We start from the raw sequence: 26953 nt of genomic DNA, 5'->3' as shown, positions 1-26953 counted from the left end.
TAGCCCTCACTAATGAATTTTCCCAGACTTGGTCCCCAAAGGGCTTGCCCCTTTGACCTGTGCCCATATGCATACATCTCTGTCTGGGGCAAGGAAAGGACAAAGGTCATGCCTCTCCGTGGTGCATTATGGATAATGTAGCCCTGTATGAACAAATGTGTGTCATTCATTTTCTGTGTGGAATAGAGAGTCTGAATTAAAATAAAGGGATGGAATTAGATTTCCTTTGCATAGCAGTTTGATCCACACTGGGTGTGTTTTTTAATTCTTATTGTATCTTCACATGTCTGTATGTGAAAACATACTCAAATGAAGTAACAAGCTTGAAATACTGTACCCAGCGCATGGTGCTAGTTTCCATACAAGAGAAATGAGAGGACAGAGAAATGGATCAAACTGATGTGCAATGGAGCCATTCTCTGATAACTGAACTAAAACTGTAACTGCCTGCACACCCCTCCATCCTCACACGTTTCTGAGCACATGCCTTTTTACTCACCCCCTTGTCCCAGAATGGGAAGTGGATCTGTTTTGTAGAAAGGGGTCCCAGCAGACCCCCAGCCCCAAACACTGAGGATGTTCAAGCTGGCCTGCTTTTTGCCCTCTTTGCTGTAGATCTCAAAATATTTCACAGCAAGTTCTGGAGAATTCTGTTGTATGGTTAGACCTTTCTGACTTACCCAGTTGCACCAATAGTGGGTACAGGTGTGTGCCTGTATAGAATGTTTATAAAGTTATGTCAGTTTGATCCATATACTGTATACAGTATGCGGATGCAACAATGGTGAAGTGTTTTCCTAAACAGCGACAGTGGACACACCAGGGGACACTAGATAAGCTCAGTGTGACCACTGTTTGTGTCCACGATGGCTTTCTTATGTGGAAAGGCATGGGGCATGGCACATGACTCTTGGGAGCTACTTAGTGTCCACTGCGGTCCCCTCTGTACTGTATGTGGCTCAGGCTCAAATTTCTCATTGCTCCACAGCTATTTCAGTGAATCAGCAAACTTCATAAGCACTTCATAAGTCTTTTTGCAGTATATTCATACATATGTACTGTAAGTTTGAAGGGTAACAGTCAAGTTCAAGGAAAAGTTTTTTAATGTGTTTTCTTATTACTTACTGTCACCATGTTTATTGGCTTACTGTCGCCAGCCCCGTCCACGTAACGAATCCAAGCGATGAGGTGTGAGGATCCTATGCAGACGAAGGAGAATGTAGATACTGAAACAGGTGTCCAATCCAAAACGTTAGGCGAATTCGTAGTCGAAAACAAAGGGTACAGTAGCTCAAAAGCTGAAGGAAGTATCACGAGAGAGAGGTAGGAGCTCTCTGGGAGAGGAATCAATACCGAGCACCGAGAAGCGAGTTTAGATGGTTTAAATAGTGCTGTGTGCCACACGGTAGAGCGTGTGCTGATGGATTATAATCAACCCGCTGCTGGCACTGGTTAGCTCTTTTGTGGGTTGATCTCTGCTGGCTGGCGGTCGTGACAGTCCAATGATATACTGTAAATACATATTTAGCTGTCACTGAAGCCCTTGTTTATGGCATCTGTTACTATCCCTGGCATTGTTTCTCTCTTTGTGTTCTGTTGTGCGTGATTACTGCTCTAACCCAGTGCAGGACACCGATGTAACAGAGGAAGCGAGGAGATAACAGAATCCCTCTGTAATATAGAGACACAGAGAGAGGAGATACAATTAGAGAGGAAATAACAGAATCCCTATTTAATATATAAACACAGAGAGAGGAGACACAATTTGAGAGGAAATAACAGAATCCATATGTAATATAGAGACACAGAGAGAGGAGACACAATTAGTGAGGAAATAACAGAATCCCTATTTAATATACAGACACAGAGGAGATAACAGAATCCCTCTTTAATATACACACAATGTAGGACAGGAGACACAATTAGAGAGGAGATAACAGAATCCCTATTTAATATACAGACACAAAGAGAGGAGACACAATTAGAGAGGAAATAACAGAATCCCTATTTAATATACAGACACAGAGGAGATAACAGAATCCCTATTTAATATACAGACACAAAGAGAGGAGACACAATTAGAGAGGAAATAACAGAATCCCTATTTAATATATAGACACAGAGGAGATAACAGAATCCCTATTTAATATACAGACACAAAGAGAGGAGACACAATTAGAGAGGAAATAACAGAATCCCTATTTAATATACAGACACAAAGAGAGGAGACACAATTAGAGAGGAAATAACAGAATCCCTATTTAATATACAGACACAGAGGAGATAACAGAATCCCTATTTAATATACAGACACAGTTAGAGAGAGGAGACACAATTAGAGAGGAAATAACAGAATCCCTATTTAATATACAGACACAGAGGAGATAACAGAATCCTTATTTAATATACAGACACAGTTAGAGAGAGGAGACACAATTAGAGAGGAAATAACAGAATCCCTATTTAATATACAGACACAGAGGAGATAACAGAATCCTTATTTAATATACAGACACAGTTAGAGAGAGGAGACACAATTAGAGAGGAAATAACAGAATCCCTATTTAATATACAGACACAGAGGAGATAACAGAATCCCTATTTAATATACAGACACAGTTAGATAGAGGAGATAACAGAATCCCTCTATAGTATACACAAACATTAAGAGAAGCAACACGGTTAGAATCCGTATATAATAATCACAGACAGCAGGATAGGAGACGATAACAGGATCCCTCTGTAATATACTATACACACATGCAATAGGACAGGAGGCAGTCAGAGAGAGAGAGAGAAGATCACACACTATCTTTCAGCAGTAAACGTACACAATAGAACAGGAGACACAGAGAGAGAGAATAAATAATGTGGGATCAGGACAGGAGCTGTAATCCTGAGCTTCAGTGTGTGCTGCCTCGTAGATATGTGCTTTCTTTGGTCTCCGCTCTCTGGACTAGTGACTACTAACTCCAGGCTGTGCTGTGTGACTCCGGCTAGATTTACTTGACCTGGAGCTCTGGCTAGCTTACCGTGGTAAATCTGCCTGGTGATTTTCCTCTTTTTTTCCCTCATGTTTCACCCTCTGCATTGTGCACTGATCTGTCTTATTTTTACCACACTGTGGTATGTCATTGCCTTGTGCCAGACTGGGACAGTATCAGGCAATCAGGGTTTTTTTCAGGGTCTGGCCAGAGAAGTATGAATCAGGATGAAATACACAGTAAAAACATGGTAAAAGAGCAGAGTTTGCGCACTGCTCTGCCGTGATAATGTCTTCTAAGGGCCCAGTCTCACCAATGTGATTATCTTACTGTGTGTGAATACAGTAATGCCGGGCCACACCCAGGTTATGCACACACAGAATATACCAGATTACAAATAACCCCCTGATAAAAATTCACTGTTTAGCATGCCTTCAAACACTTTTAATCTCTTTCTTTTGAATTATTATCATTTCTTCTCACGAAGCAGTCCTCGTTGTATGATTAAACAGCTGGTGGCCAAAAACCGCCTGTTCCACACCTCCCCAGGGTTTTCTCTGCAGTGTCTTTTAATTGAATTACAAGAGTGTTCATGTCATAACGTCTCACAATGACACCCAGGTAAGAGGATTTCTTAAAAAGAAATAAACTTTGGGAGAATTCCTTTTTTAAGGTCTGCATCAGGTACTAAACTGGTTGTTTTGTTTCAATTCTCAACAGGCTAATAGGAATAGGTGTTTTAATTTAGTACAACTTCAGCATCAGCTCAGCCGGATGATAATGTTAAAGGATTTTAAAGATTTTAAGTGAAATGCACCAAAAGAAGAAATTATTTAACTGTCAGTGTTGGTCAGTGCAGAGAGCTGTAATTTTCAGATTAAGTCAAGGGACACTACTACTAAGCAGTACTGTTGTGTTGCTTTGACACCGAGCACCATCCAGTAATCCTTGCAGTACTGTATATGTTCTGTATAAAAGGAATATCTTTCCTGGTAAGGTTTAGGCATGAGTCAAAAGGTTTTGGCTCTGATTACATGATACATTTGTTAGATGAGAGATGGTATTAGTGTCATGGAGGAGTGGTTGTGTTATTCAGTAATAGGTATACAGAACAGTAGTTTTGGAACTCAATTCAATATTGAATAATATTATACTACATTAGGATCAATACTAGGATGAAGTATTTGTTCTTGGTTTGGGTGTAGTTTGGTTGATTGTTTTGCAGTTGGTTCAAAACTGGGCTGCCTGTGGTTTGATGGTGGAGTACAGTTTTGTACTTTGCAATTGGATTGTTGTTGTGCAATACAAGCGTGGCGTTGCAATACCCCGTGTATGCGTTCTGTGTTGTTTTTTGGCATTGCCTCGGTATTAGTAGCCGCGGCTCTGAACCCTGTGTTTCTCTGCAGTCAGGCGGCTCGGACCAGGAGCGTACCAAGAAGAAGAGGCGGGGGGATCGCTACTCAGTGCAGACCTCTCTGATTGTGGCCGCATTAAAGAAGATGCTACCCATTGGGCTCAACATGTGCTCCCCTGCCGACCAGGAGCTTATCAATGTGGCCAAGACCCGTTACGCCCTGGTGAGGGGCGCCCCTTGTCTGCTGGAGGATTTACACCCACACACCACATACTGTAGCCACTTGACTGTCCGTGTTACTGTGTCACTTCTTTCAGTGCTGAGTCTTTTTGCACCATACTGTTTATTTGTGTGTGTGTATTTATCAGCTTGTCATCACTGTTTCAGTGAGTCATCAGTATCTCTACCTGTCTGTCTCAGGATTTATTTGTGTAAATCTCTCCCTCTGTGTCTCTGACAGAAAGATACTGATGAGGAGGTGAGAGAGTTCCTGCAAAACAACCTGCATCTTCAGGGCAAGGTGAGTGTGTCTGTCACCCTGCCAAGTTAACACACAGTGTGCATTTAGTTGCCAGTTTAGGTTTTCCTAGTATTGGTAATCTATCAGTATGTGTGTCTGTTCTCTGTCTGTGTCTGCCTCACTGCCCTGTGTGTGTTTTTATGTCTGTCTCTATCTTTGTACTGATGTCTGTGTCTTTATGCGTCAGTTTTTCGTACGTGTCTGTGCCTTTGTCTGTGTTAGTGTTTTTCTGTGTCTCTGTGTCTCTGGGTGTCTTGGTGTGTGAGGTGCTGGCTGTGATGGCCCTGGGACACTGTGCCTTACCCCTCTCCCCCCACCAGGTGGATAACCCCTCCATGCGCTGGCAGATGGCTCTGTACAAGGAGATGTCAGGGAAGGCAGAGGACGCTGAGGACCCAGAGAAGGTGGTAAAGAGGGTGCAGGAGGTGGCAGCTGTGCTATATCATATTGAGGTGGTGAGTGACACAGCACTGATACACTCTGACACACCGAAAGCACTCAGACACTGACACAGCACTGAGATGCTCTCCATTTCCTTTCTCCCTCGGTCTCTGTCTCCCTTTCGGCCAGATGGAACACCCCTTCAAGTCTAAGAAGGCAGTGTGGCACAAACTTCTGTCGAAACAGCGTCGGCGAGCAGTGGTTGCATGTTTCAGGATGACACCTCTCTATAACCTACCCAGGTAACTGCAGTACTGCTGTATACAGTATGTGCTAATCTGAACGGGTAGCTATATACTCACATACCCTGTTAACTGTACACTTACCTGCTCAGGTAGATACAGTATACTGTATGCCCACCTGTCCAGAAAAATATACTCATACCTGTCCAGGTAGAGTAAATGTAAAATCACTGTACATTAACTGATCAGGACTCTGTACTGCCCCACCTGTCCTGGTAACTAATGTTAACCTACACAAATACTGTAACTATATTCAAACCTGCTCAGATAACTACTGTATATATTCATCTGTTCATCTGCCAAGGCCACTGCACACTCCTCTGCCTGCAGGGTAACTATAAACCACCTGTTGCAAAACCCACATGTTACAATCTTTTTCTGTCCCTCAGGCACAGAGCATCCAACATGTTCCTGGAGGGGTTTAAGCGCACGTGGATTGAGACAGAGGGGTACTCCTTCGAGGACAGAATGATCGATGATTTGTCTGTAAGTACCTTGCTGTAATGAGCTGTGCTGTGCTGTGACTATATTGCATAGCAAAATTTCAGTAAAACTACTGAACAGTACTGTTATGCACTTCAGCGCACTAAACTGCAGTATAAATACGCAGTTTGCTCTGTACCATATTGTGCTGTGTTCTTTACTGCACTGCTATGAGAAGTTTGTCAGCAAGGTGTAAATCTCTCTCTCTGGGGAAGAAATCCATGGAGCAGGAGGAGGAAGAGGAGGAGGAGACGGAGACAAAGCCGGACCCCCTTCACCAGCTTATCCTGCATTTCAGCCGCACCGCACTCACCGAAAAGAGGTGAGACGACCTCTCCCTCCCAGAGGGGAGCTGCTCTTCCGCTTACAAGAAGAGCTCTGTGTCCGCGGACATCTGGACGTCATAAGTGATATCTGTGGACGTGATCATTGAAATATTGGCTAGAATTTTCAACCTCCTCTTTTCGAACTCGTGAGAGACAGGAGGGCGCAGTGTCAGGCATAGAATGAAAACTTCACTTTTCAGTTACGTTGTTCTATAGTACACAGTTATGCAAGATGAGTGTCTTGTCATCTCTCTGTCTCTGTCTCCCTGTCACCCGTCATGAAAATCACAGACCTTGCGCTGGAGCCTGCTGGAGTGACTGGGCAAGGCTTTTTCCTGCTTCTGCTGCTGGTCATATACTGTTGACATGAAGTTCGTTTCAGCTGTGCTTAACTAGCTCTACAAAGTTAAACCAGGATTGCCAAAGCATTTCTGAATGCTGTATATACAACATATAGATCTCCATAGCGGTAGATGTTTCGGCAGTCTCAGCAGGACATTATTTGGATCAAGGTGGGGACTGTTTTGCAGCCAGAGTCCTCTCAATGGAACGGTAAAGAAACCACTGATTCCAAGGAGCTGAAGTCATAAAGGCAGGAACTGGAAGAGAGACTTTTGATGCTGTGATCAGACATCCTTCGGATAGATCTGAACTGCACTGACAAGGAATCGATCAGTCTCTCTCCCAGACACACTCTGTCCTTCTCACACCATCTCACACTCCCTCACCTTTACCCGTTTCTCTCTCTCTGCTTCTCTCCACAGTAAACTGGATGTGGATTACCTGTACATGTCCTATGCCGATATAATGGCAAAGGTGAGTCCTTCTTTCTGGTAGCAGGCGATCGAGTGAGTTAGAGACGCGTTGAGGGAGGGAATTAGTTGATATCACTGTTTGTAGGTGCTCCTATTTGTCTTTGCACAGTGCTCTAACTGTGCATGATTAGCCTTGTGAGTCCACCTGAGGTTGATTTTTATGGTTGATTAGTAATTTTGAGGTCAGAGTTGCCTCTGTCTTGCAGTGACAAACTGGGCCTAATGGTGTTCTCTTTTTTTTCCCTGTCTGTGTGCATCTGCTCATGTGCTTGTGTACGTGAACTGTGAATTTCTCTTTCTGTCTTTCTTTCTCCCGTCCCTGTCTCTTTAACTCTGTATGGCTGACCCTCGCGCTCTGTCTGCCCGTGCGCCAATCACTCTGTGATTTTCAGAGCTGCCACATCGGTGAGGAAGACGAAGAGGGGGAGGAGGAGAAGGGGGGCGAGGAGCTGTCCTTTGAGGTGCGACAGGCAGATATGGTATGGGGGAGCCAGGGGCCGGGGGAGGGGAGACACGCGCCACGACGCACCTTGTGACCAGAGCCTGCAGCCAGCTCCGCCCGTCTGCACCTTGCACGCCCTCAGTCGTTCTTTCATTTTTCTCTATCTTTGCATTTGTTTTGTGGTTTGATCAGATTATTCTTACTATTCGTAGGAGTATTAGTGCTACAGAGCCCTGCCATATTAAAACAAGCACCCATAATACAAAGAAGGTGTCTGAGACACAGCATCGCGGTGTGGAATCAGGGCATACTGTATGGCTTGAAAGAGCTCATAAAAAGGATGTCAGTCCCTTGAGCTCTCTCGACAGCAGAGCAGGTATTATCTTTGTCTGGGATGTGTCTTGAGCATTCAGATTTGCAGGAGCCTGAAATAAGTTGTCCAGAACTGCAGTCCCTCTCCTTATCTTCACCACGCAAGGTCTAACTCAGATGCTAATTGCATTTAAATAGTGCTTTTCATCCCGAGTAGTCCTAAAGCATTTTACATACAGGATGGGACCCACTTCATCCACTATTGAAGCGTAGCTCCACCTGGATGATGCAGGAAGGCATCTCTGCCTACACCCCCCTACACTGTGGATCAGTGCAGAAGTGTGGAATTGCTACACCAGTGAAGCGGGAGACTCTGGGAGCCCAGGGTGTTTAGTGAAGACACCAGGGTTAACACCTTGACTCTTCAGAACAGTACTGTGGCCTTTACTGGACATACAGTCAGAACCTCCATTGAGTGCACCTCCTGCATAACAGTGTCCCCGGTCTCCATACTGACTGCTCCAAAGGGAAAATTCTGCTCCAGACGGAAAAGCACCATCTAGTGGTTTAACCACTCCAATTACTGTTGCAATCTGGTTTTCCTTTAGAGGCCTACAATCCCAGCCTGACCAGACCTAGCCTTGCTTACCTTTTGAGACCTGACGGATCAGGTCAAGATATGGCCCCATTGTTACTACAGGCATAGAAGACCAGTCCCACAAAGTGCTTGTTTTAATATGGGAGGGTTCTTGACTAAGAAAGTGTTAGTCACTTCTCTAGTTTTCAGCAATAGATTTAATTTTTTTAAGTGTGTCTGTACTCACGTATACAGTACATGGATCGCTCACTGATTGAGTGGTGCGTTTGTTTTTTCTTTATTCATTGAGTTTTCTTTTGAGTAGTTTGAGTGTCCTTGCTCACCCTCTTTGATATTTAATTAATTTGCGAGATGATTGATTAACCCCCCCCCCCGTACTCACCCAGTATAATGACCCAGGACTACAGTAAAACATTGCGCCTCTCGTCCGACACCAATATCTCTGCACATCATCGACACACAGTCCAAATACAGTACCTGTGATGCTCTCCCAAAACCAGGCCTTTCCAGATTATTGCTCGAGGTTAAGTTTTTCATTGTGCCAGATTTCATCATGCTCATACCCTGGCTTCATAAGGGCCATGTCAGCACCCACTGGCCAAAATATTAGGAAGTCCCCCTATCGGTATGAATGGACACAATGGCAGACACCGCGTTAATGGCTTGAGGAGCAGGAAACAAGAGGGCATCACCCTCCCTGACCAGGACATTCCCAGACCTTAATCCTGTTGGAAATCAGTCAGATGGTGAAAAGTTCACCTCAGTCCCAAGCACAGTTACACACCCTCCTTACAGCCTCAGCTGAAGGCCACCCTGTCTGAGGGCACCTCTCAACCTCGTCTGGTTCAGGCTCTGCCTGCCTGATGTGAGGGCTGCTCACACGTTGGCTGGGGGTATACAGTACATGTGCTGAAATAATAAAGGGTCACGCTGGCCGTGGCTCCTGTGAAGCTGTCTGTGAGCGCATGGCCGACAGAGAAGTAACCTGGATGGGCCTGGTCTGGGGAGAGGAGATCACACAGCCTGTCTTTCTGATTGTCCTGTGAGCACTGAAGCGAAAGTAATCAGAAAGGAGACCTCCCACACAGGCAGGCTGAGATGGGATTTAGGTGGGTGTTGAGGTGCTTGCGGCTCAGGTTTGGGTGCTCTGTGGTGGGGTGTTTGGGCAGGGTTATCTGGGGGGTGTGTCTGGGGTGTGTGTTTGGTGTAAGGTGTTTGGGCAGGGTTATCGGGGGTGTGAGTCTGGGGGGTGTCTTTGGGGTAAGGTGTTTGGGTAGGGTTATCTGTGGTGTGTGTTTGGAAGGTGTGTATGGCATGGGTTATTTGGTCTGGGGTCTCTGTTTATTCGTCCTGTGTCTGTAATGTCCTCTAGTTCTTCAGGGTAACAGGACAGCAGAGGAGTGTTTGTGAGGGAGACACAGATGCTGTTTAAATATGTACAGTATAACACAGTGAAACCAAGATCTTCTCAAGACAGAGTAACAGCTCAATGTGACCAGTGAGCCAGCTGACAGCTGACAGTTTGATCTGACTTAATCAGATCAATTATATTTCAATAACTTTAAAAGCCAACTCGCTTTTTTTGGTAGTTTTTTAATCTCAATTCCAGTGGGAGCTATGGGGCACAACATGTCTCCATCTTCCTCTTAGAGTTGAGCTCTGTGTCCATTGACTTGTAAATGTTGAGAGCTCAAAAGACAGAATAGAAGTAATGATCCAGAGGGTGCCTGTAAATTAGCTGGCTTATTCAGACAACTGTATGGTGAAGATCATTGACCTTGAAGCAGTGGAAGAAGGGGGAAGGGGAACACAATCACACAATCCCCTAGGTGCCGGGGACAGTATGTAAGCTCAGTGGGACCTACGTTTGTGTCCCTGCTGGTTTGTAAGGAGCACAACTGCAGGAAGGGCCCACTTGTGCTGTCTGTGAATGTGTTCCCTGTGGTGCTATCTGTACGTGACTGAGATATCACTGTTCCATGGTTCCATGATCTGACCAGCTCCTCCAGGCGCCCCCTGGGTTCTTCACTCAGACAGGCACTCTTGTCAGTATCTTCCATCACAGTGCAGACTGCACAGGGACCATAGGCCTGTTTTCTGTAGTCTAACGTTTGCTGCTCTTGGCAAACGTGGAGAAGAAAGTGACGACTCCTGGACTAATATACCTGTGAGAGAGAAGGCGGTGAAGGAAGAGTAGGAGAGGGTTACTGGGGGACAGTAATGGACAGGCAGACACGGAGATGGTGCAGGTCAGGTGACAACAGGGAGGAAGAGATAAAAGAGGGGCTTCAGAGGAGTATAGAGCTCTAGCTTTAGCTCAGCTAAAGACAGGACACAGTCTCCTGAGATGAGAGAGAGGGGGCAATGGAGAGGACCAAAAGATCAACATAAGAAAGATTAGAAACAGGAAATGACCATTTGGTTCATCTAGCTCACATGATAGCCAGTAGCCGATTGTTGTGAGAATCTCATCCAGCCATTTCTTGGAAGAAAAGGTCGATTATGGCTGTGTAGCTTGTTCCATACCCCCATAGCTCTTTGTGGTTAGTGACAGAGCACAGAGTATGGAGACAGAGGGAAGGGTAGTGTTCAGGAGTAACAGGAAGAGGGACTGTTCTGAGATAAGAGACAGAGGAGAAGAGTGTTGAGGAGAGAGGAGGGAAGAGGAGGACTAGATGGCAGAGGAGGGTAGGAGAGGGTATTGATGGAGACAGAGGAGAGAAAGTCTTCAGGAGAGACAAGGAAAAGGGTAGAAGACAGCTTTAAGATAGGAGAAAGGAGGGGGGTGGGGAGATGCAGGGAGAGTGAGGCTGTGTGGACAGTTGGACAGCTTCACAACATAGTCTCTACCTTCAGGAAAAGGAAATGGAGAAGCAGAGGCTCCTGTATCAACAAGCCAGACTGCACAACCGTGGAGCATCAGAGATGGTACTGCAGATGATCAGCGCCTGTAAAGGTACTTCAGCCGCTATTCTAACTGACTGTATTGTGTTAACTACTGACAACATGGTTCTTACTACAGGGTGTTAACTACAGACAGCACTGTTCTAACTGCACTGTTAACTACAGACAGCACTGTTCTAAATACACTGTTAACTACAGACAGCACTGTTCTAACTGCACTGTTAACTACAGACAGCACTGTTCTAAATCCACTGTTAACAACAGACAGCACTGTTCTAACTGCACTGTTAACTACAGACAGCACTGTTCTAAATACACTGTTAACTACAGACAGCACTGTTCTAACTGCACTGTTAACTACAGACAGCACTGTTCTAACTGCACTGTTAACTACAGACAGCACTGTTCTAACTGCACTGTTAACTACAGACAGCACTGTTCTAAATCCACTGTTAACTACAGACAGCACTGTTCTAACTGCACTGTTAACAACAGACAGCACTGTTCTAACTGCACTGTTAACTACAGACAGCACTGTTCTAAATACACTGTTAACTACAGACAGCACTGTTCTAAATACACTGTTAACTACAGACAGCACTGTTTTAAATCCACTGTTACTGTAACTACAGACAGCACTGTTCTAAATCCACTGTTAACTACAGACAGCACTGTTCTAACTGCACTGTTAACTACAGACAGCACTGTTCTAACTGCACTGTTAACTACAGACAGCACTGTTCTAAATACACTGTTAACTACAGACAGCACTGTTCTAACTGCACTGTTAACTACAGACAGCACTGTTCTAAATCCACTGTTAACAACAGACAGCACTGTTCTAACTGCACTGTTAACTACAGACAGCACTGTTCTAAATACACTGTTAACTACAGACAGCACTGTTCTAACTGCACTGTTAACTACAGACAGCACTGTTCTAACTGCACTGTTAACTACAGACAGCACTGTTCTAACTGCACTGTTAACTACAGACAGCACTGTTCTAAATCCACTGTTAACTACAGACAGCACTGTTCTAACTGCACTGTTAACAACAGACAGCACTGTTCTAACTGCACTGTTAACTACAGACAGCACTGTTCTAAATCCACTGTTAACTACAGACAGCACTGTTCTAACTGCACTGTTAACTACAGACAGCACTGTTCTAACTGCACTGTTAACTACAGACAGCACTGTTCTAACTGCACTGTTAACTACAGACAGCACTGTTCTAAATCCACTGTTAACTACAGACAGCACTGTTCTAAATACACTGTTAACTACAGACAGCACTGTTTTAAATCCACTGTTACTGTAACTACAGACAGCACTGTTCTAAATCCACTGTTAACTACAGACAGCACTGTTCTAACTGCACTGTTAACTACAGACAGCACTGTTCTAACTGCACTGTTAACTACAGACAGCACTGTTCTAACTGCACTGTTAACTACAGACAGCACTGTTCTAACTGCACTGTTAACTACAGACAGCACTGTTCTAACTGCACTGCATTTACAACAACACACTGCACTGTGTGACACACATGTGCTCACCACACTACCTTTCTTCCTGCTCCAGGTGAAACTGGGATGATGGTGTCCTCCACTCTCAAGCTGGGTATCTCCATTCTCAACGGGGGGAACAATGAGGTGCAGCAGGTGAATGAGTCTTCTCTTTTCCCTCTCTCAGCCAACTACTTTGTTATTTCTGAATTATCCTTCAACCCAGTGATCTGTGTCAAACACAGGGAAATGTGAGCAATCTCGATACTTCCGTCCCTTCAAAGCAAAGCTCTTCTTTTATCTGGTTTTCGTTATTGACAGGAAGAAACAAAGGAAAGTTCACTATAATTCCACCACAATAATTTACGGAATAGAAAGGTTCTGGTAGCATATCATTATGAATTTCTTCAGGAAAAGCTGTACAGTAGGGCTAGGTGTGTCGTAGGAATTTAATTTCTGGCTAATGTGTCTGTCTGACCCCTGTGTAGAAAATGCTGGACTACCTGAAGGAGAAAAAGGAAGTTGGCTTTTTCCAGAGTGTCCAGGCACTCATGCAGACCTGCAGGTAAGTGTACTCATGGGACTATAAGGCTACAAAAGGACACAGACTTGTCCAGTGATCTCTGGACTATAGGGTTACAATAGGACACAGACTGGACCAGTGATCTCTGGACTGTGTCATATTGTAAACCTATAGTACAGAGATCACCAGTTCAGTCTGTGACATGTTGTAACCCTATAGTCCAGAGACCACTGGTGACAAAGCTGGTGGACTGTAGGGCTACAATATGATGCAGACTGGAGTAGTGATTTCTGCACTATAAGGTTAAAATGTGACTATAAGGTTAAAATCAGTTCAAACTAGATTAATCAGTGACTTATTAAATCTGACTAGGCACAATCTACAGTAATCATTTTATCTGTGTATGTATAATGGCTGTCTGTGAATGTACTGTATGAAACTGCCTGTGCTGTACTATTCTGTAGTGTGCAGTGCAGTACCTGACAGTGTTCTATGTGTCATCCTGTTGACAGTGTCCTGGACCTGAATGCTTTCGAGAGGCAGAACAAGGCAGAGGGGCTGGGCATGGTTTCAGAGGAAGGCACGAGTGAGTCTGGGCCACACACACTGGGGAGACGCAGGGTTTGGGTGGGTGAAAGGAGGCACTGACTCTTCCCGCACTTGTAGCAACACCAGGTCTCACTGAAGCTGAGGGCATTTTGTTACTGTGCCATTTTGTCCATGATGCGCATAGCACCACAGCCGCTTCAGTTCCTGTGGGATCCTGTTAGCTGGGAATGAGCTACATGCTACATGCTGTTTCCTCATTTATCTGAGACTCTTTTGTGAGCTTAGTGACTTGCTTATTAAGATAGAGAGTTCATTCTTTGCCCTTCTCAATGTGGAATCTCATGAATTTCATCATCTCAGCTCACTGCCACAAACCAGGCTCTGTGCCAATGTGGAAGAGAAGAAAACAACATTGCGTTCTCAATAACATGTGCCTTGACCACCTGGAATACTACAGTTACAGGAAGGCACTGTCGTGTGATAAGCTGAGGACACCTTGACCAGGTCTAACACTCCAAGCTTGAGAAGTTCTCAACTAATAGCAGGCCACCACTTTGGGAATCCCAGAGACAGCTGGCTTAAGATATGGACTAGACCAGTGATCTCTTGACTAAAGGGTTACAATATAACACTGCCCAGACTGGACCAGTGATCTCTGGACTATAGGGTTACAATATGACACAGACTGGACCAGTGATCTCTGGACTACAAGGTTACAATATGACACAGACTGGACCAGTGATCTCTGGACTAAAGGGTTACAATATGACACAGACTGGACCAGTGATCTCTGGACTATAGGGTTACAGTACGACACAGACTGGACCAGTGATCTCTGGACTGTAGGGTTACAATATGACACTGCCCAGACTGGACCAGTGATCTCTGGACTGTAGGGTTACGATATGACACAGACTGGACCAGTGATCTCTGGACTGTAGGGTTACAATAGGACACAGACTGGAGCAGTGATCTCTGGACTGTAGGGTTACAGTATGACACAGACTGGACCAGTGATCTCTGGACTATAGGGTCACAATATGACACAGACTGGACCAGTGATCTCTGGACTGTAGGGCTACAATATGACACAGACTGGACCAGTGATCTCTGGACTGTAGGGTTACAATAGGACACAGACTGGACCAGTGATCTCTGGACTGTAGGGTTACAATAGGACACAGACTGGACCAGTGATCTATGGACTGTAGGGCTACAATATGACACAGACTGGACCTGTGATCTCTGGACTGTAGGGTTACAATAGGACACAGACTGGACCAGTGATCTCTGGACTGTAGGGTTACAATAGGACACAGACTGGACCAGTGATCTCTGGACTGTAGGGTTACAATAGGACACAGACTGGACCAGTGATCTATGGACTACAGGATTACAGTATGAACCAGCCCGGAACAAAAATGTGATTTTACAAAGATCATCACCCAATTTTGTCAACTCTGCTGAAAAACCACATCTGGAAGAGAGCTGGAAGAGATATTCCTTCATTCACTCTGTAGGAAACCAGAGCCTTTTACAGAAAAGAAGACAACAGAAAACATGTCTGAGGCTTTTTCATTGTCATCGTCAGCAGTTCTGTGAGCGGTCGCTACAGCCTGACATATGTCAAATGCAGAACAAGAACAAAAGTAACAATTTTAGTTTTGTGCTCTTTCTGTGCAATTGAACTTTCTATGTTTTCCAACATTTCTTTCTTTCCAGTAAGAGTAACCAATATGTTATATAAAGGTCTCCTATTATTCTGCTTAATAGTGAGTGCAAATATATTTCAGCATACAGTATGTCTGAATGTGTCTGAAAAGTAATCTTCATCCAGCTCTTAATTTAGATAGTCTTCAATGCTGTAGTGTATTAGCAAGAATACTCTTCAGCAGTATTCTGCTCTGAGAGTCTAGCTCTGAACTAGCTACAGTATATCCTCTATCTAGTTCTCTCTATGGAACTCTAGGGTTTTATTCAGCCAGGAGCTGTGAAACATCTGCAAAAGAAGTTCAATCACAATTAATGTCTGCCTCTGCAAGGGTGGCACTATGGCTCCATTGCTCCTGAAAGTTTGAGACAGGATTTTACATTTGCCCTTGAACTGAAAGCAAAACACTTTGTTAAAGTATTACATTATTAAAGTAGTACATTGTTCCGTAATCTTGAGCAGAGTTAGGGTAGGAGTTGAGATACTATGAGATTCGGGGTTAGGGTAGGGGATAAGATATGTTAGGTTTCAGGATGAGGGTAGGGGCTGAGATACCTTAGGGCTCTGGGATAGGGTAAGGATTGAGATACTTAAGGGAGTTTGGTTAGGATAAGGTACAGAAATACTTTAGGGCTCTGGGTTAGGGTAGGGGTTGAGATACGTTAGGGTTCGAGGTTAAGGTAGGGGATAAAATAAATTAGATTTTAGGATTAGGGTTAGGGGATGAGATACTTAAGGGTTTGGGGTTAAGGCGGGGACAGAGGTCAAGGTCAGATGTTTGGTGAAGGTTTGTGTGGGTATTAGGAAAAGAGTAAGTGCTAGCCTGAAAAGTCGGGTTTAGGAGTGGATTGGAGGTCAGGATGAGGTTTAGGGTTTGAGTGTGGGGAGATTTATTGTGTGGTTCTAAGGCTGTGACTGGAGCTCGGCACTGGAAACTACCTGTAGGGCTGGGCTGTGGTGGGCCAGTGAGGCAACAGGGACAGGGCCACACTCATCTTTAATAACCATTAATCACACTCAACACTAGCTAGATGGGTGATTGATTTAGTTATTTAATTGATTAATTATGGACTGCTTTTGTGTTTATATATATATTTTTAAATTTTCTCTCACCTTTTAATTATGTTTCAGTAATTTAAATTACACTAATTTGTATAGCTTTCTCTCCTTTCTTCTGTCAATATTTTTTTTCAGGCTCCTTTATTAATTTGTTGGGTGGTTGATTTATTTTCTTGTGGTCTCAGTAGCAGTAATCTCCCGTGCCTCGCCTGGATTCCTGCTGTTTTTTACTCACGATCCCTCTCTCTCTCTCCCCCTCCTCCATTGCTCCATCCCTCCTTCCCTCTCCCTCCTCCTCCTTCCCCGGTGCTCAGTCATCCAGCGTGAACGTGGTAAATAATCTTTCTCTCCCTTTCACTCTTCCTCTTCTCCCTCCCTCTCCCCCTCAGTCTGCCACTCTCACTCTGTCCTTCCTTTCTGTCTCCTAATCTCCCCCACTCACTCTCTTTCCTCTCCCTCACTCACCCTGTCCTTCCTCTCCCTCACTCACCCTGTGCTTCCTCTCCCTCACTCACCCTGTGCTTCCTCTCCCTCACTCACCCCGTCCTTCCTCTCCCTCACTCACTCTGTGCTTTCTCTCCCTCACTCACTCTCCTTCCTCTCCCTCGCGCAGTCTCCTTCCTCTTCCTCACTAACCCTGTCCTCCCCTTTTCTGCTCTCTCTCCATCTTTTCACTCTAAAATTTATTTCGTACTGTATATGCCATTTTGTTCGCTGTGTCATGGCACAGAGATCATCTGCATTTCACTGTGCACTCAAAGGAAGGAGAAAAAACTGGCTTTGATATTGCTGTTCAATGAAATGGTGTTTTTAATACCTTTAACTTTTGATTCAACTAAGAATGATCAAAATGACTAATCAATCCCAACTAGACAAAAAACAAATGTTTAACCATTTTAATTAATTTACCTTTTTGGGTTTGATTAATTGCGTGCTTCTAAAAATGACCTCTCTAATTTTGAGCATTGCTCTGATGGCAATTAAATAACATGATTTAGATAACGCAACTCCTGCAGGGAGAATTAATGAATTGATTTTAATAGATTAATTCATTATGTATCTTAACTATCTCAGTTAATGGACAGTAATTTGAAAGTTGTTTTTTTCTGGTTTGAGTGCAACATCACAGACCTACTGTAACTCCAAAAAAACCATCATAGGCTGGCCAACTAAAAATAAGTGAGCAAAAGAAACAAATCAACTGTGTTTTTGTCTGATCGCTTCTCTTGAGTCACACCACAGGTGAGTCCTTGTGCCCAGACTGGCAGAGCCAACAGAGAGGAGGGTCTCTCAGCAGGGTCAGGGTGCTATTTCCACAGCGCCCCACAAACACATTATTTGTGTCCCCTGCAAGTAATCGAGATCAGATCACAGCCATACTGTGTGTGATTCACTGTCAGCATCCTGCGGTGATCACTAGCACTAACACTGATTATACCACTGGTGATATTACAGTAGTTATGATGTTAATACTGCAGACAGTGATCACAAGACAGCACTAACACTGATTATACCACTGGTGTTATTACAGTAGTTATGATGTTAATATTACAGACAGTGATCACAAGACAGCACTAACACTGATTATACCAGTGGTGTTATTACAGTAGTTCTGTTGTTAATACTGCAGACAGTGATCACAAGACAGCACTAACACTGATTATACCACTGGTGTTATTACAGTAGTTATGATGTTAATACTGTAGACAGTGATCACAAGACAGCACTAACACTGATTATACCAGTGGTGTTATTACAGTAGTTCTGTATTTAATACTACAGACAGTGATCACAAGACAGCACTAATACTGTGTGTCATTGACACTGATTATGCCAGTGGTGTTATTACAGTAGTTATGATGTTAATATTACAGACAGTGATCACAAGACACCACTAACACTGATTATACCACTAGTGTTATTACAGTAATTCTGTTGTTAATGCTACAGACAGTGATCACAAGACAGCACTAACACTGTATGTCATTGACACTGATTATACAAGGGGTGTTACTAGTTCTGATGTTAATACTAGTTAAGTGCAGTTAGTGGAGTGCAGTAGGTCTGTCCTGCATGAGCGTGTATCTGCAGTGTAAGGACCAGCAGGCCCAGTGTCCATCTGTATGTACATACTGTACAGTATGTATCTGTGTCTCTCTCTCAGTGTGCATGTTTATGTGTCTGTCCAAGCAGGTCTGAGAGTTTGTGTCTGTCTGCCAGCATGTTTCATCTCTGTATCACTGTGTATGTCCATCTGGAAGCACGTCTTTGCCTGCGTCACTGTGTGTCTTCATGCCTGCCTTCCTGTCTTTCGGTCAGCGTGTATCAGTGTGTGCTCATGTACGGTATTGCCACCTCTCCAGCTCAGCCATGCTGTTGTCTATACGATTTTTGTTATTATTAACCACACTTCTCTCTCTCTCCTTGCTGTTGGCTCCAGGCTGCAGGAGCGTCTGTCTGTGATTGTGTGTATCTACAATAAACTGTTAGGGTGGGACTTAACCCTCACGTCTGGACTTTCTGACTCTCTGCCTCTTTGTGTTACTGGCCCAATATCAACTGTCCTTCACGCACAGCTCTTCACTGCTCCGCTCTCTGTCAAGGAGGATTCTCATGCCAATGGCTGGCAACACATCAGCAATCCGTTTCCCCATCAGCTTTTACCTCCAGCCACCGCTGAGGAACAGGGGAACAATGAACGCTGTGTATGAGACTGTGTGCTGCCTGTGAACAGTTTATCTTGGGTTGGGGTGGTGCTGTCTCTCTGCTCTGAGACCGACGGACAGACAGCACCGTCCTCAGTGCTCACTGAGTATCTTACTAACAGTAACTGACCGCTGGGGACAGGGAAGGAGGGAGTGTGGTTTAGACAAGACCTCTCATGCAGACACACTGACATGTCTGTGCAAATGCTTGGGGTCATGGTGTAGCATACACACACTCCCTCTCTCTCTGTCTGCAAGTCTCCCACTGTCTTTCCTAGTGCATCACTCTGTCCCACTCTCTCTCCAGGTGAGAAGGTGATGGCGGACGATGAGTTCACTTGCGACCTGTTCCGCTTCCTCCAGCTGCTGTGCGAGGGCCACAATAATGGTGCGTGTGTGAGCCCCGTGTTACACCGTGGACAGTGTGTCTTTGCCGCAGTTAAGGGGTTCTGAGTAAAATTCAGACCATGTTATAGCATAAGCTCAATGGGTCAATTGTATGTACTAACGTGTAATAACTAGTATGGTACTGTATGGTACTGTCTCAGGATCATCCTCCGCTGCCTGCTCAATTGCAATGAAAAAAACTGGGGACCAGCTGATCCCATACTTAGTATAGTACTAAGAAGGAAACTGCCATTCTACCAAGCAGAAACTGAAGGGGTCTTGTATGGATGTATGGGTACTAAAATTCTCCAGATGAGAGCATGTAACTACTAACTGTACCATCCACTTCAGTGCACCACAAAACCAGTACAGCTGCTGAAGTTGCAGTGTATCACAGTGGCTTAAATTTCACTGATGAATGATACAGAAACAAACTCATCCTGTACTTATTGGTAATTTGTTTTTTATGATAGGCTACACAATATATACACAATACTATGAACCTTATGCAGTTTCATGTGCCAGGTTTGTTGCACTTCATGCGAGAATGTTCTTTTAAGTTTGTAGCTGCTGTAACATTTGGTTCAATGAAGCTGAGAACACCATTACATAGCTGGAGACTAATTTCAGCAGCCAAGTGTGTAGCAATAGATATGTACCTTGTGAACTAGTTTAGTACAGAGCTGTATACTAACAACAAGAGCATCCCCCGTTAGTACGCTGCCTTCGGTTCGTTGCACTTTTGAAAACAGTATGTGAAGGTGGAGCTACATTGGTAAAGACCAAATCTGAGAAAAGGCACTAACAAATATAAGGCTGGTGCTGTGTGGACTGTTGAGATGAAGTCTACAGCTAAAAACTAAAAATGTTCTGAGTCTGTTCTCACCTGATGTCAAATTAAATTCTGATGGAGTCAAAAAACAGTTAATAACAGGAGTGACTGGGAAGTCCTTGTGTATGTATAAACACCTGAACATGTGCGTCTGTGTCTGAGCAGATTTCCAAAACTACCTGCGGACCCAGACTGGGAACACCACCACTATCAACATCATTATCTGCACTGTGGATTACCTGCTTCGGCTCCAGGTACACACCCAGTGCCACACTGCCACAGTAACACATGGTCCGTGTGTTCAGGCGTCCAGTTGCTCATGAGGCATGAGCACATGGACATGCAACAGCGCAAAGTAACATACTGTGCAGTTCTGCAGTAGACACTAAAGACAATATCTAATTTATCTGCTTGAATCCCTTTATATACCAAACCGAAGCTGATAGTCAAAATGAAACTCCTGTGAGAAGGTGACTCTCACCCTTCACCAGTTAAATTCACCACATGCGAATCTGTGATGACCTCTAGTGGCAGGGCAGCTGAAGCTTATGTAGAGGGGTCACACAGAAGCAGCCCTAGACCCCCCACCACACCCCACAGGGTCAGTACAGGTGTTTTATCTGTTTGACACTCCTGGGAGAGCGGAGTTGTCCTGTTGACACTGTCCTCTGTGGTCACCCTGCTGGAGGATGGTAGGGCCAGTACTGTCACTGTCAGTCCAGCGACACTCTCCCCCCTCCGGTGGATCCGGTAGCATTGACAGCATCGTCAGCCCTGTGGTGCAGTGTCCTCACTCCTCTGCATGCTGCGGGGAGAGTGGTAGTGGCATTGCAGAGATACTCTCTGTTCCTCAGCTGAGAGCTATAGGGAGGGTGTTAGAGTCTCCCCAGACCCTGGCCCTCTGACAGAGGATAATGGCATCATCGCCCTGACAGTAACTTCCACCTCCACTGCTGGCATCACCAGGGCAAACGCCAATGCCTGCCGTGATGCAGTCACCAATATGTCACAGATATCTCGCAGTCACCAATACAGCAAGGCCCTGACACACAGGCAAATGCAGAAAAATAAAAACTCAAAGACTAGCTCATAGTTTGAGTTCCCTCACTCCTAAATACCTAATCTGCAACTAGCATGTTTCTGCTGGTGGTGGGGGGAATATCCAAGATAGAAAAATGTCATTCTAGACGCCTTCACACATACCCTGATACACACCCTCCTTCACACTGACTGATAGGGGCTGTAACACACACTGACAATTTCTCCACAATTGACGAGCACTGAATTCTTGTCATTACATGCAACCATACTAACACAAACACCACACTGATGCCCACATATCGAGAAATATTAATAATCACTATGGTACACTAATAGTCTGTCATATCTTACAGTATACAATAACCAAACCACACTAAACACCATGCTGTTTCCTGGTACTATCATTCCATTTAAGTAAATAGTGAACCCGTGGTGTATCTTCAGTGACTTCATTATACATTCTGTAATACAGTAACACCAAGCTTTTCTATCATGTTTCTTTGCAGGAGTCTATCAGTGATTTCTACTGGTATTATTCTGGGAAAGACACCATTGATGAGCCAGGCAAGAGAAACTTCTCCAAAGCCATGAACGTGGCCAAACAGGTGTTCAACAGCCTGACAGAGTACATACAGGTAAATACAGTCCAGCAGAGTGCATACAGGTAAATACAGCCTTACAGAGTGCAAACAGACAAATTCGGTTTGACAGTGCATACAGACAAATACAGTCTGACAAATACAGTCTGACAGAGTACATACAGGTAAATACAGTCCAGCAGAGTGCATACAGGTAAATACAGTCCAGCAGAGTGCATACAGATAAATACAGCCTGACAGAGTGCAAACAGACAAATTCGGTCTGACAGAGTGCATACAGACAAATACAGTCTGACAAATACAGTCTGACAGAGTACATACAGGTAAATACAGTCCAGCAAAGTGCATACAGGTAAATACAGTCCAGCAGAGTGCATACAGATAAATACAGCCTGACAGAATGCAAACAGACAAATTCAGTCTGACAGAGTGCATACAGACAAATACAGTCTGACAAATACAGTCTGACAGAGTACATACAGGTTAATATGCAGAATGCTTTTAAATGTGGAGCATTCGGAAGTATACAGAAAGTATCTCTGGATGCAGCTGCACATTATTAATGATTAAGTAGGACAGCAGTGTTCATTGTCTGCCCTCTGCCTGCCTGTCTCTCAGGGCCCTTGCACGGGTAACCAGCAGTCCCTGGCTCACAGCAGGCTGTGGGACGCAGTGGTGGGTTTCCTGCACGTCTTCGCCCACATGATGATGAAGCTGGCGCAGGTACGACCCTTCCCCTCACAGCTCCCACCGCACACCTGCTGCTCTCTTAGACCAGTGGAGAATTAGGGCTGCCCTGAAACGCCAAAGCCATTGTCCCAAATCAGGCACTGGTCTCCAGACTGATGTGCAGTGTGGGCAGTGCAAGTCCCGCCATTTGTGTGAGGCAGAAAGCAAGAGAGAGCAGAGAGCGTAATGCACTCAGACTTCCCTTTTTAAAAAAGACACAAAATATTCATGCCCCACATTCAGAAATGTATTGGTATTTCTCAAATCAACATCGTGTAAGACTTCTGCAGCACAGACTAACGTCATTGTTGTTTCTTCAGGAAGCCAGCAAAGGGTCCTTTACTGCTGCAGTTTATATTCAAAAAGCAGGGAGCCCTTTAAGTGCACTGTAAACACACTGGTACTCCTGGTACTCCACCCCTGCAGTGTGCTCATCTGCTCCTTGTGAAACCTCAGTCAGGATGCAGCGGAGGAAACCGATTTTAGAGACTTGCAGGCAGTCAGGCCTTCAGGAGGCAGTGGGAAACAGCTGTTGCAGGGACAGCACCAAAGTAATGATTTTGTGAATCTTGTCCTTATGACTGGCGAAGGGTGAAGTAAGTGAGTGCTCCTGGCTCTCTGTGGAATTCTCACCTTTAACTTGAGCGTCCCTCCCCCCTTAATCTGCAGCCGCTGGTGTGTGGTTCCTGTCTGATTGTGGTCTGATTTCCACCTGTCTTCTCAGATCTAATTCTGGTTAATTTCATGATCTGACTTGTGGGTGTTTGTCTATATAAGTCTAACGTTGCTTTTCAATTCAGAAGTTACACATCGGGTTGTGTTTTTTTGGAACAAGCATTTTTGTATTTCTCTCCAAACAATTGGAGCATCTCTCCTGTTTTCCTGCTGTAAAATCAGGCTGGTCGAGGATGCTGGAGGGGGTTTGGGAGAATGCAGAGATGAATACAGGAGGAGATCCTGGAGTCCAATTTCCATTGCAATACTTTGATGACCCAGTCACACTTGATAGTATGTAGCTTTTTGCTTTGTCTTTTGAAGGCCAAACATTAAAAAAAAACATCTAGGAATCAAGTTATCAATGCTGGAAAACGCTTTCAACATCACATCACAAACTTTCCTTGGGCTCACTGTCCTCTGGAGCCCTATTAGTCAGATCTGGTCCTCTGGTCCTGCAGGACTCTGTGGCGCCTGTTTTTCACTCCAGCTGAGCTCTTATCACTTTGTCTCTAGTGGTCTCTAGTGGATTATTAAGGCTCACAAGAGGTTGGATGGTTACAGTACTGATTATCAACCCTGGACAGCATCAGAGTCCCCATCTCCCCTCATTCAGCTTCCAGTGCTCATTTTCATTTAAAATACTTTCTACCTATACCAGTACTTACTAATGGTATTTCTGAAATAGTTAACACTTCTAAAAAATTATTATATGGAAATGTATGTTTTGGTGAGGTGCAGAACCATACCCTATTTTTCCTGTAAGGTATTAGGTTTTGTGTTTGCAAATTCACCATTTACGTACAACTCAGGGAACCTAACCCTCATGAATACCAATCTTTTACTCTATTTCCTTCTGACAAAGCGTTAGTAACAGAGTTTCTGAAAGCTAAGGCTGAGCACAGGAGCAGGTCAGAAAGGTCTGGGGGTGCAGGGAGAGCCCAGCTGGAGGGAACACTGAGAGAGGGGTCCTCCAGGACCGGTGCTGAAGGCAGCACACTCCATGCTTCTTGTTACATTTCCCATCAGCCTCCACCAAGGTCTACCTGCAAAAGACACACGGCACTGGGGTCTGCTGACTGGCTCGGCCTTGGACGTCACCTGTTCACAGCAAAGAGTGGAAGCTGTAGTCCAGTTGTCGCTGGTTCCACTCAGGTTTTAGTCAGAATTCCCACTTTGGCCTGGACTCCCCACAGAGAGTGGGCTTCAGTGGGGCAGGACATCTGGGCACTTCTGATCTTGCGGCCCTGCCAGTGGGATCTAATGGCCTTAGCTCTGCTGTTGGAGCAGTCAGGGAAAACGAGGCAGCTGTCGGGGAGGAGGTTTCTATCCTGCCTGCATGTGACAGTGTGCCAACGGGATCCAGCAGCGATGAACCGATTGCTTGGGACACCGATGCCACGGGTTCGAGCCTGGGTCACTTCGCTAGCCCAGTGTGATGGAGTCCCCCTGTGTGCTAGTCAGCAGTGTTGGCAGACTGCCGCCAGGACCGGGACTATAGTGCGATTAGCTGTCCAGGCTCCCTCTCAGCTCTGGGAGAAATGGCAGCCCCTGCAGCTGGCCGGTAGCCTGCGGGTTTGCAGTGCCACCGTTGGCTCTTCCTTATTCTCTCTGCTGTGATCTGACACATGCAGGAACAACTGGTGATTAGAATTTGGGTGGGTGTGGAGAATAAGAAAAATAGGAAAAATAAGAGGCAGTTCCTTGTTGCAAAGGCTTAAAAAAGAAAGTTTAAGTGTCAACCAAATGAATAAAGCCGTCAGAAACATGATGTTGCTGAGCACGCTGGGCAGCATACTGTATATTGCAGGGTTCTTATGGCTACATCTTGGAAGCGCACTACACCCATGATCTCCGCAGCAGTAAGATCCGTGGACTCTGTAAACTCCCTCTGTATTGGGGCTCAGAGCATTTCAAACCCTCCTCAGCAGGACAGTACCTCTGGTCCCCAAATCTCCTAGTTTCCATTGGCTGAGAGCTGCTGTGCATGAACACACTGACACTTCAGCACGACAGTAGCAGTTGCTGCAGAAGCACACCGACACGCACACACACCCCTCCCTCACATCACACTGTGATGTCCTGAGAGAGATCAAGGCAGAAAGGGAGCTATGATCTGTAATGTCCTAGAGCTAAGCCTGAGATACCCTGCCTGCTGCGTGTGTGTGTGTGTGTCCATAACACAGTCTGGACTGTAGCAAGAGGGTGTCAGTCACAGGATACTTCTCCACATGTACAGCAGCACAGACAATGGAAAGTAAAGACTCAAGTATTATCAGATTAAAAAGGAGAGACTAACAAATAAAGATAAAACAAATACAAAAATGGTATTAAAAATGTTGGTGTATAACATTTTTATTCTGATGCGTGACAGATGCACCCTGCCCCTGGACTTCGAAACGGAGTAAGAATCTGTGTTTGTCACAGCTGCCATCTCATGCACAGCCCACAGCCCGCAAAGCTGCTTTTTTACTGTCCCTGCTTTTCTGGTCCTACTGCTGGTCTCTTTCACAGCTGCTCAGTCCGCCCCGCCAGGCAAGCACTGTCCGCTGCAGCTCCCTGCCCTGCCCCACAGGTAGAGAGTGTGAGACTGTGAGAAAGACAGAGACAAGGTGAGAAAGAGTGAGACAGAGTCACTGTGAGACGGAGATATAGAGACAAGGTGAGACAGTGAGAGCCAGACAGGGTTAGAGAGTCACTCTCAGGTGAAACAGAGTCACTGTGAGACAGTGAGAGTCAGACAGGGTTAGAGAGTCACTCTCAGGTGAGACAGAGTCATTGTGAGACTGAGATATAGAGTGACTGTGAGACAGTGAGAGTCAGACAGGGTTAGAGAGTCACTCCCAGGTGAGACAGAGTCACTGTGAGACTGAGATATAGAGACACTGTGAGACAGTGAGAGTCAGACAGGGTTAGAGAGTCACTCTCAGGTGAGACAGAGTCATTGTGAGACTGAGATATAGAGTGACTGTGAGACAGTGAGAGTCAGACAGGGTTAGAGAGTCACTCTCAGGTGAGACAGAGTCACTGTGAGACTGAGATATAGAGACAAGGTGAGACAGTGAGAGTCAGACAGGGTTAGAGAGTCACTCTCAGGTGAGACAGAGTCACTGCGAGACTGAGATATAGAGACAAGGTGAGACAGTGAGAGTCAGACAGGGTTAGACAGCAT

General features: G+C 45.0%; 1 protein-coding gene across 24 annotated transcripts in view; it reads left to right on the top strand.

Moving 5' to 3' along the window:
* Positions 1–26953, top strand: part of ryr1b (ryanodine receptor 1b (skeletal)) — a 113817-nt gene that overhangs the window by 65232 nt on the left and 21632 nt on the right. For 6 of the 24 annotated variants that reach the window (XM_069186426.1, XM_069186428.1, XM_069186422.1 and 3 more), the window contains 18 exons: positions 4391–4561; positions 4799–4858; positions 5179–5313; positions 5429–5541; positions 5931–6027; positions 6240–6346; positions 7115–7166; positions 7558–7644; positions 11374–11473; positions 13009–13088; positions 13421–13497; positions 13968–14041; positions 17089–17106; positions 19787–19867; positions 20864–20952; positions 22246–22374; positions 22957–23061; positions 26156–26185. In XM_069186426.1, the coding sequence (XP_069042527.1) occupies positions 4391–4561; positions 4799–4858; positions 5179–5313; positions 5429–5541; positions 5931–6027; positions 6240–6346; positions 7115–7166; positions 7558–7644; positions 11374–11473; positions 13009–13088; positions 13421–13497; positions 13968–14041; positions 17089–17106; positions 19787–19867; positions 20864–20952; positions 22246–22374; positions 22957–23061; positions 26156–26185 (1605 nt within the window). The remainder of the gene's footprint in view (positions 1–4390; positions 4562–4798; positions 4859–5178; positions 5314–5428; positions 5542–5930; positions 6028–6239; positions 6347–7114; positions 7167–7557; positions 7645–11373; positions 11474–13008; positions 13089–13420; positions 13498–13967; positions 14042–17088; positions 17107–19786; positions 19868–20863; positions 20953–22245; positions 22375–22956; positions 23062–26155; positions 26186–26953) is intronic. The other 18 variants (XM_069186441.1, XM_069186440.1, XM_069186438.1 and 15 more) reach the window with 7 other exon arrangements.

Source organism: Lepisosteus oculatus, chromosome 3 (assembly GCF_040954835.1).
Source record: "Lepisosteus oculatus isolate fLepOcu1 chromosome 3, fLepOcu1.hap2, whole genome shotgun sequence".
In the NCBI taxonomy this organism is placed as follows: Eukaryota; Metazoa; Chordata; class Actinopteri; order Semionotiformes; family Lepisosteidae; genus Lepisosteus; species Lepisosteus oculatus.
Note: the sequence above shows the minus strand (reverse complement) of the source record. Positions and strands in the feature narration are given on the sequence as shown.